General features: G+C 31.5%; 1 protein-coding gene across 2 annotated transcripts in view; it reads right to left on the reverse strand.

The window, feature by feature from the left end:
• Positions 1-294: 294 nt before the first annotated feature.
• The window catches only part of LOC123705047, a 50448-nt gene continuing 36696 nt past the window's right edge, over positions 295-14046 (reverse strand). The window contains exons 5-21 of one of the 2 annotated variants that reach the window (XM_045653610.1): positions 11038-11147; positions 9295-9353; positions 8971-9155; positions 8277-8758; positions 7975-8075; positions 7165-7596; positions 6737-7027; positions 6139-6660; positions 5727-5935; positions 5305-5427; positions 4942-5199; positions 4633-4850; positions 4339-4531; positions 3709-3851; positions 3453-3556; positions 3194-3248; positions 295-1439 (exon numbers count right to left, since the gene is read on the reverse strand). In XM_045653610.1, coding sequence (XP_045509566.1) covers positions 1412-1439; positions 3194-3248; positions 3453-3556; positions 3709-3851; positions 4339-4531; positions 4633-4850; positions 4942-5199; positions 5305-5427; positions 5727-5935; positions 6139-6660; positions 6737-7027; positions 7165-7596; positions 7975-8075; positions 8277-8758; positions 8971-9155; positions 9295-9353; positions 11038-11147 — 3513 coding nt within the window. In that variant the 3' untranslated portion in view covers positions 295-1411. The remainder of the gene's footprint in view (positions 1440-3193; positions 3249-3452; positions 3557-3708; positions 3852-4338; positions 4532-4632; positions 4851-4941; positions 5200-5304; positions 5428-5726; positions 5936-6138; positions 6661-6736; positions 7028-7164; positions 7597-7974; positions 8076-8276; positions 8759-8970; positions 9156-9294; positions 9354-11037; positions 11148-14046) is intronic. The other variant, XM_045653611.1, reaches the window with a different exon arrangement.

Raw genomic sequence — 14046 nt, forward strand, 5'->3', positions numbered from 1 at the left:
AATTAATTGGCTATCTAACAACGAAAAATCAAACAAACAAAAAAACTTTATAGGTAATATTAGCATAGATTTCGTCAAAACCGGGTCAGTGGAAGAGACAGACAGAGATCTCGCATTTATAATATTAGTAGGGTTAGATGGTAGAAACGTAGATGCATTTAACTACGTATATGTTAGGTAGGTACCGCAGTAAATAAATGAATTAAGAATTATTATTTACAATATAATATGCATAAGTTAGGTAGGTACCTGCTATCGTTAATTAGTTAGTAAAAAATAAAACAAAATCTTGTCTTTTTATTATTTTTATTTGAAATTGAATATTTACATTTACAATAAATACAAGGGAATTAGAAAATACATACAATACAAAAATTATTACCTAAATTAAACATTGCCAAGTTCAAAGATTATTATTGTTAGGTACTCATTAAAATTATACGTTAGATATTTTACCTTAGATGGTTTATTTAAATCACATTAATTATAAGCACCGAAGTTTAACAATTATAACGTTTATACTGATTTCTAGACAAATTCTAAGCCACAAGTATTTACCTAATTTATATAAAACTATTCAACTCAGCAGTAGAATATTTGGTTGTAAGTATTCTAAGTAAATGGTTTTTCAATATCTATCTACTTAATTGGAAGAAGGCACTTCAACTTTTGTCATTAAAATATTTTTTCTGTTATATTTCAAATTAATGTCCATTGATTGGCCTTAATAATATGTTCACGTAGCTCGCAGATTATTCTTTACAGCTACCGCTATAATATTAAATAATTTACAACAAGGAGATATTTCTTATGGAAACTTTTAATACCTAATTGCATAGTTACCTAGATCACGCAATAATTACACAAAACAGAGAAATTAATATAGGTATATACGGTATTCAGGTCAGTGAAATATAATCAATCATCTGTTTCGAATCTGGGTAAGATAAAATTCCTATCGGCGTTTAATTAATTGAGATGTTTATAAAAATTATACAATAATGTAATTATTTAACGAAGACGATAAGTTATATTATTGGAAATAAAATACCTACTTAATACAATTTACATGTTCATTGTACTTGCTGTAATCACTGCATTTCAAATACATTTAGATAAACCTACCTACCTACATTCATCAGATCATTAAACCGTAATTTTTAAATTGGCCCCGCCATTTTTTTGAGAAAGAAGCATTTAAGTATAATAATTAATATAGTTAAAGGACAATAATTCGATAAAAACAGCTGCTTAAAAGTTACAAGAGTCTTTAATATAATATTTTTGTTTCACATTATATTCTAGTGACTCAACATGATACTTGATACAAAATTAAAAATTGTATTAGCTTAAAATTAAAATTCGCGCGATTAAAAAATTCGCTCATATTTTAATTTTGTTAATAATGTAATTATCTTTGTTGCATATTTATTGTAGACCTGAAAAAAAGGAATACGATAAGTATAATCACAGACTAATAATAATATCTATACTACGTATACAAGTATAATACAATACGATAAGTATGTACTAACTACTAATAATTGGGTCAATCAATTTTTAAAGGTCCCGATCATAATTTTCTCGTATTTTTTTTTTTACTTAATTTTCAGCATTTTACTATTTCATTTAGAAGATAATTCTTCGTAGATTAAGATTATATAAGCAGCAGTGATGTTGATTAAATACATTTGTGGATTTAACTTCACGAACCGATCTATTCACGGGAAATAATGTCCTTTGGACAACTTACACAATAGTACTTTTTTAAATGTTAAATTCCCTTAAGAATTAAAACAAATTCTTCTAATATTAAATAATAAATAATATTTTGATATTTGTTCTATTTACACCCAAAATACGAAATATTTTTATTAAAATTGAAACGAATGATGTCTTTTGAACAACCAAATAATGTTTCATATATAAAAAAGTTTCAGTAAAGCGGAAATAGTGATATTTTTTACAAAAAATCTATTAAGGCGAGGTTGTTACGTATCGTATTATTGATTTTACTTAATTAAAATGAACTGATTCTCGATAAAACTGAATGAATGAAGTATAATGTGATTTTCATATGGGGACATCTTAGTTGTAGTAGTAGCGTCTTGATTTTTGAAATGTTAAAATTACAATTAAACTAGACATAAAATCGCGTAATAAAAATGTGTTCCCGAAACAGCCGAGTAATAAACAAAACATGAACTATTTAACTGTTAAAGTATAAGTTTTATATAATTATTGTCCTAGGGACAACCAAATTGTCCATGGTACAACCACTTTGGTTGACCAAGTGACTGGTTGTCCGCGGGACATTTTTTAAATTTTGAGCCGCCAAGCAAATACTATTGTTATTTTATATATTAATCTCAGCTCACACTAAAATATAGACGAAAGCGCATCTCGTGTAGTATAATTGATAACAATGCATCAAGTACTTACGTTTTAATCACAGTTGTCTGACGGACTGACAAAAAAGCCACCCCACACTCACCAACAACGCTCGGACGACTGTTGCCGTGATTTTATACAAATCAAAGTGGCGTTTGAGCCCGACAGTTAATTATTGTGTTTAGCTTGTTGTTTAGGAATCTACCGCGCCATATGTGTTTTGGTTTCATAACTAAATTACGGTTGTCTGTGAGACCTGTGTCATGTAGGTGATTTATGGGGACAAAAGTAAAATGCCTGAAAATCGTATTATATCCAATAAAAAAAAAATGGTTTGTATGTTTGGATGTCAATAATTATGTACTGAAACAAGGAGTGTATTTGGTATTTATGGTCGTGATAGTATGTGTTCGTGATGCGAAGTTTGTTAATGCATTGTGGCATGGGGACAAATGTGATAGTACTGGAAAATTGCATTTAGTCCCTCGACAACCATGAAACAACGCACAAATTAATAAAACAAGTAAAATATTGTTCGCAATAATGCTAGAAAATATTAAAAGGAATATAATTAAAACGAATTTAACTCTTTATGATTTCATGTTTATTAATTATCCTTCAGGGACATGATCCGTACACGTCGGACCAATAAAAGTTGATCGACCCAATTAATAAAACGTTACAGAATACTTTTTCGTTGTAAATTATCTAAATTGCGTATTAAATATTTTTTAAGAATGTACATCCTTATTCTTTTTTAAATTATATTCAGGGGTAAATAATAATTATAGTAGGATGTTACCCATCGCTGCTTTCTCTCCCAGGCCAAGATGAATGTCCATCCAAAGTTCTGTTAACTGTAAATGGAATTTTATTGTGACAATCTATATAAACCAATAAAAAAACTTTATTTTATTTTACAAAAGTCGCAGCTTTCAGATAAACGCGTCAAATTCGCTTTGCATAAATCATTCGCATTCACAAATTCAACAGGTACCTATTTGTATGAAAAATCGCAATGTAAAATGTAAAAAAACAACGCATATAAAAGAATGTCTTACAATTTTTCTTGTCCGAGATACGGTTTCTTCGACGATCCCTTGCCGTGGAGGGTTTTGAACGAACTAAGCTTTCGATTATTTCTTCAACAGCTGATATGTCACCACTTAAACAATACAAAAAAAGAATTAGAATATTTTACAATCACTACAGAATATGCTTTAGGCGAAAAACAAAGAAAATGAATGTACACAAAAATGTATTATTTTTACTGGATTTAATAACTATTTAATGAAAGGAATTCAGTTCAGGACTCACTTTACTAGTATTTTCTTATTAGTGCAGGGCTGGCTTTTGCGACGACCTTCTGTGAGTATATCGGTGTCTGCATCAGTCTTGAGAAGTTCTTTCAGTGCATTGTCAGCCGTGTGGTCACCGCCTTTAGTTGAATACTTTCCAATCTATAACAAGGTTGAACTTTTGACTTCATGTTCAAGAAGATAATTTAGTTACTTATACAACTAACTATTCAAAATATTAGGTAAATATATTCTACAGTCTACATTATATCACAATGAACTATAATTATTCATTCAAATTTCAAACATTACGTAAGAGCCAGCGCGCACGAGCAACTTTGTCTCCGCAACTATTTTGTCTCTCCCATCAATTGTATGGGGAGTTGCGTCGCTACGTGCGCGCACTTTCATACTAGCCCATAGGTGGGAGAGACAAAATAGTTGCGGAGACAAAATAGTTGCGGAGACAAAGTTGCTCGTGCGCGCTGGCTCTAATACTATAACAATTTGAAGTCAGTCGCGGCTTATCGTGATATTATTATTTCTTTTACGCGCATAGATGGTGAAGAATAGATATTATAGAAGAACTTTTCCATATTAAATTGCTATTTATTGTTGTGGATAGTTATTGCGCAAGCGAGTGTCTTACATCTATAATCATTTTGCCTCTCGTCTTATTTCTCTCTCTGTGGTTGGCTCTCTTTTCTAACTGTTGTAACACTCGTTCTCTAGTTGTTCTGTATTCCAAAGCGAATTCAGCTATAACTTTAAGGAATTCTGATGGCCTAGTTTTTGGTATGTCTGCTGGTGGTACCCCGAGGTACAATAGGAACTTATTGTATCTGTAATATAAACAAAATGTGCAAATCAATATAAGTAGTACAGATTTTTTTAAATTTAAATATCATATAGGCCGATAAAATTTAATCCTTAATAATCTTACCTACTCATCACCCTCTTTTTTATTAAAGTTAGCAAAATGATACGCTCAGCGGCGTCAGTTATGAAGTCATTGATTTTAGTTTTGTAAATTTGTGTTCCGTCGTGTTTGGCAACTTTTTTCATGTGGTCCCATGACGCCTTACAGTCTGCTTCTAATTTAAGAAGGTTGTTACTTAACACGTCAAAGTCCACTTTTGATGCACGAATAACAGGACCGACCTAATAAAGAACAATGGATTTAGAAACATAAACGAATAAGTAGGTATAACCGGGACCCATAAACCCACTACAAATATAAATCTTTTTTTACCTCGCTAAAGAAATCTGTCGTGTCCGAGAATTTTTCTTTGATCATCTCACAAATGTGATATAACAACGGATGCTTATGAACTGTATCCTTGACTTCCATAACCTTGGATAAATATTCGAGGCGGAAACCTTTAACTTGGCTACCATTTAAGAAGCTACCGACAGATCGTAACGTAGAAAGGATGACTTTGAATGTTCGGTTTGCTTTTAATAATTCAATTCCTTGCTTCAGATCCATAAGGGGTTCAGCAATTTCTTTCTGTGGACAAAATGGTGGTGTGACATTGAATATTAATCACGAATCACATAGGTATGCAAGAGAAAATTTATAGAATTCATAAGAATCTGGTATTTTTTTATTTACCTCTAAATTATCGAAGTCAAGTTTAAAAACCCATAGCTTAAGCCTTGATGGCAATTCATTTATCGAAGCGAGTGTTAGTAGGAACTGTTCTGCACTCCCAAGAGGCAGATCTGGATTGGCGTACTGAAAATATAATGTAAAGTTTGAAAGAGTTTGTTCACCGAAAATCTTAATATATATAAATCTCGTGTCACAATGTTTGTCCTAAATGGACTCCTAAACCACATAACCGATAATAATAAAATTCGCACACCATGTGCAGTTCGATCCAACTTGAGAGATAGGATAAGTTTTATTTCGGAAATCCCTCGGGAACGGGAACTATGCGGGTTTTTCTTTGAAAACGCGGGTGAAGCCGCGGGCGGAAAGCTAGTATATTATAGATATGAGGTGTATTCTTTCAATAGGGAATACAATGTTACCTGTGCTTCTTGAATTTTTACTTTTTCTTCTTCAGTGGGAAGCATTGTCAGTAACTTCTCTATTCCCTCTCTTCCTATGACAGTTGCGTCCATTTTCATTATTGCAGCTTTAATGGTTTGTGGCGTGGGAAGCTTTTTCATTGCAATATTTATAGCATTAGACCGTTTCGCATCTAGTATGAGATTCCTCTTTGGCTCCATTAATTTCTAGAGATGTAAAAAAAGTAAGAGATTCAATAAAACGCGCATTACAAATGAAACACAAAGTGGAAATCGTTGTCGTACTAACCTCCTATGTATTGGCCACACCAGATTGAGGATGACCATGAAAAACAAAAAGAAATGTTTAGTAGTCATTCAATAAATTGGATTCTTATAAGAAAAACAAAATAAAATACTCGACTATTTATTACCTTGATTATCAGATCATTTGTTCGCGATTCAAAAAGATGTTCCAACATTGCGGTATCTAAGTTCACTTCGGGAAGGTCATCCCAAATAAACCCACCTACTTTTTCTCTGACTGTTGTAGGGAAGGGGGTTTCTTGGATTTCACGCCAGAATAATTTAACAGTTTTCTTATTTTTCCTAATTGTTGACGTATCGGAGTCACTTAATAACTCAGCTGGAAGGGATTGATTGTGGAACTTTTTGGTTTTTGTCAGAGTCGGGAAATATCCAGGAAGAGGTGGCGGTACGCCAACGGAGGGAAGCATCGAAGGAGGTGGTGGAGGTGGTCCATTTGCTGCATTCACAGCCGGTGACATCATATCGTCGTCCGAATCTTGACGCAAATCAGAGAAATCCAGATCACATAAGTGAAATTCTCGATTGAGACAACCTTTTTTCAGTTCTTCCCAGTGGAGATCATTTTCGGACACTTTAATTTCGTGTAATTTAGGACTCTTTTCTATTGTGGGACTTTTAATTATTTCTGTAAGGAAAATAAAAGTATATTACATCATATTCTGGGGACATAAAATATTAAAAAAAGTTTAAGTAGGCTGTACCTTTGGATTGAGATTTAGCCAATTCTTCTTTAGCCTTTGAAACTATACCAGCCATATCAGATACTCGTATTGGTTTGTCTTCCGGAACATGGCTAATAGGGCTCGTTAGCCTTTGTGCCAAATCTTTGATGCTATGTTCTCTATTCAAAATAATTCCTCTATCAGGTTTTTCTGGATTAATATCGAGTTGTTTTTGGCGAATAACTGCCAGTGCATCACAAGCGTTGACACTGTGACCTAGAGTACCATTTTGTATCCTTTGTTTTAGACCGGAAGTATATCTTTGGTTTCCTGTCAAAAATGTAACTTTTAGGACCAAGAATTTTTATAAGAATTATAAAATAACATTAATTGGTAATAAAAATATGATGCTTTAAATGAGATACAAAATATAATGCTGATATTAGTGGGTTAGATAATGAACAAACCATTAATTAAAACATCCGGTGGATTAGACAGTTTTGTAGTTTTATTACTATATCCTTTGTCTTCTTCTTTGTGACCATTGAGGCCATTGCAATATCCATTCAGTCCGCCATTCACCCCTAGGTGTTTGCCGTTCATATTAGAATAAATGTTATTACTATTATTAGTATCCTTTTCATTATTAATTACATTTATTTTCTCTTCCTTTTTAATACCAAAAAGTCCATTATAAATATCATTTGAATGATTGAGTAATTCTTCTTGTTGAATAATGTGGTGAGCTTGTCGGGCAAATCTGTCCCTTCGTTTTCTTAAAGCTGTACTCAGTTCTATGTTTTCTTTTTCTTTCAATGAGGTAAGGTTAGGAGATCGAACATTGTTAGTGATTGAAATTTTCTTTTCAGTTTCCTTACTGGACATGATGGCTTGTTTGGCTGTTGTTAGTAAAATGGCAAAATGTTTAGATCATGAAGCAAATGCAAAAACGAACACAAAATATTAAATGCTAAAGATTTGCTGAAAATCTAAGTAGAGAATAGAGTCGAATTTTTATGAATAAAAGAAGAAAAAATATTTGGTTTAAGTAATTTCTATTAAAAAAATTTGAATTTAAAATAAAGGCAAAATTAGGATATATTTTAGGCATCATTATAGGACGAAAAATTAGACTCTAAATTCTCCATAGTTATTTGTGTAGCGTTAGGAAAAAAGTAAAAACTCAACGCGCACAATTCAAATCTTATCATGCAATATAGTTATTGCGTCACAATAAATTCTAGTCAACTTGTTACTACGATGTCTGGATGAAATACCTTTTTCCTTCATCTGGTATTTTTTAGATTTTCTTGTTTCGGTGCTGGGCAGATTAATATTTCGTCTTCTCATGGATTTAATTATAGAATCGTCTAATTGTCTAAAACAAAACACATTTAAAGACATTTATAATCAAGTAAAAAATACTGATAGCCATATTATATTATCTGGATTAATCGGAGCATTTTTATGTAAATATCTTTATTTTGTGTAAAAATTTGCTTAATTTTTTTTTCAATAAATTAAAATGTATGCATACCTCATATAATATGTGTAATTAACTTAAAAAAATATAACTTACTTAATCGCTGTATCGGTATCATCACCATCTTCGTACATCAAAACTGCTTCGAAAATTTGCAATTGTCGTAACAAATCTAAATCCGTCCCTTGCTTGGACATGTACAAATGGATAATATCATCTATACCTTGATCTTGAAGAGTATCGACTTGATCATAATACATATTCTTATCTGGTATATTTATTAGACATATGTTTATTAAATTTGTTGCGCATATTAGAAGTTCAGTATCGGAAGCATCAAAATCTTGGAGTATTTTTATAATATTATACCAAGCGGGCCTGCCGTTTGATTTATCAACGAAGTTTATAGCATCGATGAGGAGAAGGCTGTTGGTCTCTGTGTATTCCACAAATATTGACAATAATTTTAAAGTTGTTTTTACAACATGTCTGAAATTGCTTGCTGTTAAGGAATACAACCACTGGATACAACCCTTATGGTCCATCACACCATGCATACCATCTACATAGATAAGAATCTGTAAAAAAGATATATAGTAAGATTGACTATCTACTGGAAGAGATAATATAATTTGTAATAATAAAACATATTATTACATTAGCCACGGTCTGCCCAGCTATGCCTGGCCAGTCTGATTAGTCAGTCAATTTAACTCTCTCAAGGTCGCCACGTAATGGAGTCGTATTCGGGAGTTTCATGAGAGGCAGAGACAAATTTTAATAATCTTACCTGTCCAATTACACGCAGTATGTAATCTAGGTACGTCGGATCCTCTTTCGCGCTGATCTGCATGAGGCAGTCCAGTCCGTCGTTTGCGACGAACTCATGGACCAGGTCCTTTTCGGATTTGAGCATCTGTTTGACAGTGAAGAGTGCCTTACGCAGCTCCTTCCCTTGAGAGTGTAGAAGCCTCTCTGAAATTATGTATTAAAATTTAACATTCAATTGAATAATTAAAAAATCTGTCCATTTTTATCCACATAGACTTTATCCACAATTTAATATAAATGAAAACTACTAAGCACACGTATAAAATTATTTTTTATATCTTACCAATAATTGCGTGTACTTTGACCGACAGCTGGGTGCGTAGAACCAAGGCATTTTTGCGGCTGCAATTAAAAAAGTTGGATCTTCATGTTTATAAAAAAGATGGTATAAAATTACCTACAGAATATAAGGTTTGTGGAATTTTCTCCACGAATCCCTTCCAATATTTGCAAAAATTATAGGATACCTACTACTTAAACACAGATGCATATTATGTAGTTTATTTTCTTATATTATTTCATACAGATATATTTTCTATCGCAACCTTTTAGAAGTTATGTAAAATTTCACCCTACAAAAAATCCAATTAACTATATCGTCTATTATTTATATTAATTATTTTTCAATTATTTACCTTAGAATCTTAAAAAAATTACTTTCTTCTATAAATATAATAGATATAGGTATTACTTAGGTATATATTATTATGATTAAAAAAAAACTTACAGTTCCTCTAAATCAATAAATATATCGAATTCTTTCCAATCCGATTGTTCATCACTTTCTTCGTCCAGGATGAAAGAATTTAAATTCAATTCAATAATTTAATATTTATTATGGATTTTTATATTACTAACTGCGATGATGTGTAATTTCTGCGGGTGCAACTGCTCGTGTGAAGAGTTAAAAAAAAACAACAATTCTCTCAATCATTTTACCTTACCCACTATCGCATTCATATACAGCGTGTTATGTTTTGAACCATACCTATAATGCACTAGGAATTTCTTTAATATGTATAATAATCGTTGCCTTTATTTCTAACAAATATATTGTTATATACGATGTTTTGATATCTGAAAATCTTATGTTACGATTGGAAGTAATGATCAAGAATTGTAGTTTAAAAATTAAAAGTATTTTACGATTTATACTACTTAACTTGGTTCCTAGTACAGTGGCGAAAACACTTTCATAATTATAACGTCTTGCCTACGAAAAATACTAAATATACCAAATTAATTAAAACGACCTGTGCATTAACCATCATAGTGCAAGTTCATTGTTGAAGTCGTTATACGTTTTTGCCTTAGATTCGTCTTCATTGCGAATGAAATGGCGTGCAAAAAAATGTCACATAAACAATTACAGTTTCGCCGGCAGCGCTAGTGAGTGCATTTTCTAGACTTTCCATATTACCCACTGCGATATTACGATAATTAACGAATACAGTAAACATCCATAGCGTGTCTGGCGCGTAGGTAAATAGTGGGTGATCGTAGTAAGAAGACTAAGACATAAAGGACTACTTCATTCAGTACAAGAGTTTTATAATAACGTAGTTCTATACACTGGACGGACACTCACTTTGTATGTGTATTGTGTAGACGTATATCTTTAGAAACTTTTTACCTAAAATCTGGCAAAATAATTTATATGATATTATGTGTGCGAAGTTTGGTACCTTGAGACACTAGACTTTAATTAGCATTATCAGAATTATGTATTAATTTTGTTATAAATTTTATTTAAAACACCCTTCCTGAAAGGGAACATGTTGTACGTAATAATTTAGAGGTGATTATATTTTATTGCGGCGTGGGGACTATGATGCATTGATTGTTTGATGGGAGGGTGACGAGGAAATGTTTCAACTGAGTGTTAGGGACGGTGGGACACTTCTATTGCACTTTTACGAACTTCGTCATAAGCTATTACCTTGAGCCTTGAGGCAACCAAAATATATCCCAAAAAATAAATTTTAAAATATAAATTAGGTAAATAAATCTCTTAGAACTACAGTACCTTTCTTGTAAGCCCTCCAACTCTTCATCTTGTTCGCCCAGTGTTGAGTCAAGGTCCAAGTAAGGTCCGTAGTCACCGTCTTTGAAGACTTGGAGTGTGGCATCATCCAACTGCAATGATACAACATTTTATTACAGCGCCATCTATGTAAACATGTTAGAATTGAATTAACAAACAATTGATGGTAGTAATTGTGTGACACTATTAGAGATGGAAGCATTGTAAATAAAAATTACATTCAATATAGTCCTATAACTGTATACCTAGTATATATACCTTATATGCACTACGACACTAAAGAAATAAAATACTTACATAGAGTACTAATTATTATTAAAAGATTATTTTCGCCCTGTGTTTTCGCTTTGAAGTAATTTTTAAATTGCTCGAAGTTATTAAATTAAAGGAAGATTTTTTATTTTTTATTTTATGGTGCATATCTAAAGCGAACTAACTTATCATATTGATATTTACCAGACTCTACATTGTCACAGTATTATATTATGGTCCTGTAATGTATAAAAAAAAAATTTAAAAATGAGTTTATATCCCTACATAACCTATGTAATTTAGGTATTATTTACCATGTTCTTTAAACAATTAAAAGTCGTGAATGTGAGAAAGCATGGAGAAGGACTCAGAATTGGCAAGTTGCCAGATCGGTAGTTTGGAAACTGGAGCGTCACTTGAAATAGTTCCATCTTACCGGGAATTCTGGTTTGAATTTACTCCAAATAACTGATAGTTAACTATTAATTATATGGGATACGGGTCTGTTCTCAGGGAATAAACCCTATTTAGTACAGGCGGGTCATAAAAGCAGGTCGTAGCAATCTAGCATATTTTTTTTCGTTTAGAATAAACTTAGTACCTAATCAATAAATATCTAATGCAAACTACGTAAAGGCATTTCGTGTTAAATTCGTATTTACTTGTACTTGCAAGATATTATTATCTTCATAAAATATTTTATTTTGTCTTACATGAAATATGTTATGATCAATATGTATAATATTATATATTATGAACAATACCTATGTATAATATTAAGAATACTTAGGATTATTTCCAGACTTCCTATTTAAGGTACCTACGACATTTGATTAGCTGATGATGGTCAATTAGCGTAGAATTCAGCAGTTGATTACATTTAAATGTCAGAAAACAACGATTTTGATGAGATGATATCTGGAATTTAATTAAATTTACATCGTTCAGTATAAAATATATTTCAAATTTTCAACTAGTCTTTTTGGAGGCCATCTTCTCCTTTGACATATCAATTAATCTATTCAAACGATTAATCATCTATAACTTAAGTACTACAATTTACTGGAACATAAATATTATATAATTCTTACCATATTTACATTACAAACTTTCGTTTTAAATATAAAAAACATTTATTAAATACGCTGTACCAGCCTTAGTGTCGTTGATGTTTCCCGCTGTATTTGTATATTTCTACGCATTTAATATAATACTTGTTATTTTAGTTATTTATTATTCTTAATTTATTACACATTTATTTCTCAAACTATATAAGCAGAGTAAGTGCTAATATTAATAAATATATATCACACGTATCACTATTCCATCGTTGTATATACATATATATATATATATATATATATATATATATTATTCAGATTTGTTATCTATTAATTTATTATAGTCTGTGTTTGTACTTTGCTACAATGCAAAGTACGTAGGTATAAGCTGTAACTCCAATCGTCGCAATCGATAGGGGCTCCTGAAAATCAGTGCTGTTAGTGTTCCTATGGGGCACTACAGCTTCTAACTGAGTAGTCCCTTTTGATAATGGACATTTACCACACAGTTCTTTGTTGTTGTTTTTTAGTTACATTTTTTAAGTTTAGTTATAAGGTTTTTTATATTATTTTGTTTTGTTTTAAGTAAGTTTTATTAGTTTTTAAGTTCTATTGGTTTTTTTTGTTTTCTTTTTTAATTATGTTTGTTTTTTGTATCTGTGTGGTGTGTTTTATTGTCAATAAATGTTTTTATTATATTATTATTATATAATTTAACTAGCTTACCGCCCGCGGCTTCGCTCGCTTTGTCTAAAACCTAATCTATACGTATAATAAATCTGAAGAAGGGTCAATTCTGTACATTTAAAATATTGAAAAAATAAATAGCAGGGGGTGTTACTGGATCGACACCAAACCTAAATAATAAATATGTGATTAAAAAAATTTTTGTCTGTCTGTCTGTCTGTCTGTATGTGAAGGCATCACGTAAAAACTAACCCTTCGATTTCGATGAAACTTGGTTTTAATTATACCTTATTATCCTGGGCATAAAATAGGATACTTTTTATCCCGAAAAAATACGTAGAAAAAAAATAAATCTTAATTTTTCCGCGCGCACGGAGTCGCGGGCGGAAGCTAGTAAGTAATATACTAAAACCTCCCTCTTGAATCACTCTATCTATTAAAAAAAAACCGCATCAAAATCCGTTGCGTTATAGTTTTAAAGATTTAAGCATACAAAGGGACATAGGGACAGAGAAAGCGACTTTGTTTTATACTATGTAGTGATGATTATAACAATAAGAGAGATTATTCTAAAAACATTTATCTTACATATTCTAACTAATATAGTTTTAACATTACCTATGTAGGTAGGTACCAACACCGAATACCGCGTCATAGTATTTTCCGCTAAATTTCTAAAGATCACTGAAAACGTTAATTAATTCTTAATGGCTAGATAACGTTATATAAATAATTTAACTGGCAGTCATAGTAGTTAAGTAAATACTTTGTTGACGTTTTATTGGAACACAGATATTTTAATTATGTGCATCACGTTTTTTCAGGTATTTACATTTCATTCCAGATTTGATAGTTTCGTGATAATCTACGTGCGGTTTTTTATTTTTTAACCGACTTAAAAAAAGGTGGAGGTTCTCAATTCGGCCGGTATATTTTTTTAAATGACAGAATCGTGGCTAAATTGATGGCTGACAGACATCATTTACGACGT

This window comes from Colias croceus, chromosome Z (genome assembly GCF_905220415.1).
Source record: "Colias croceus chromosome Z, ilColCroc2.1".
In the NCBI taxonomy this organism is placed as follows: domain Eukaryota; kingdom Metazoa; phylum Arthropoda; class Insecta; order Lepidoptera; family Pieridae; genus Colias; species Colias croceus.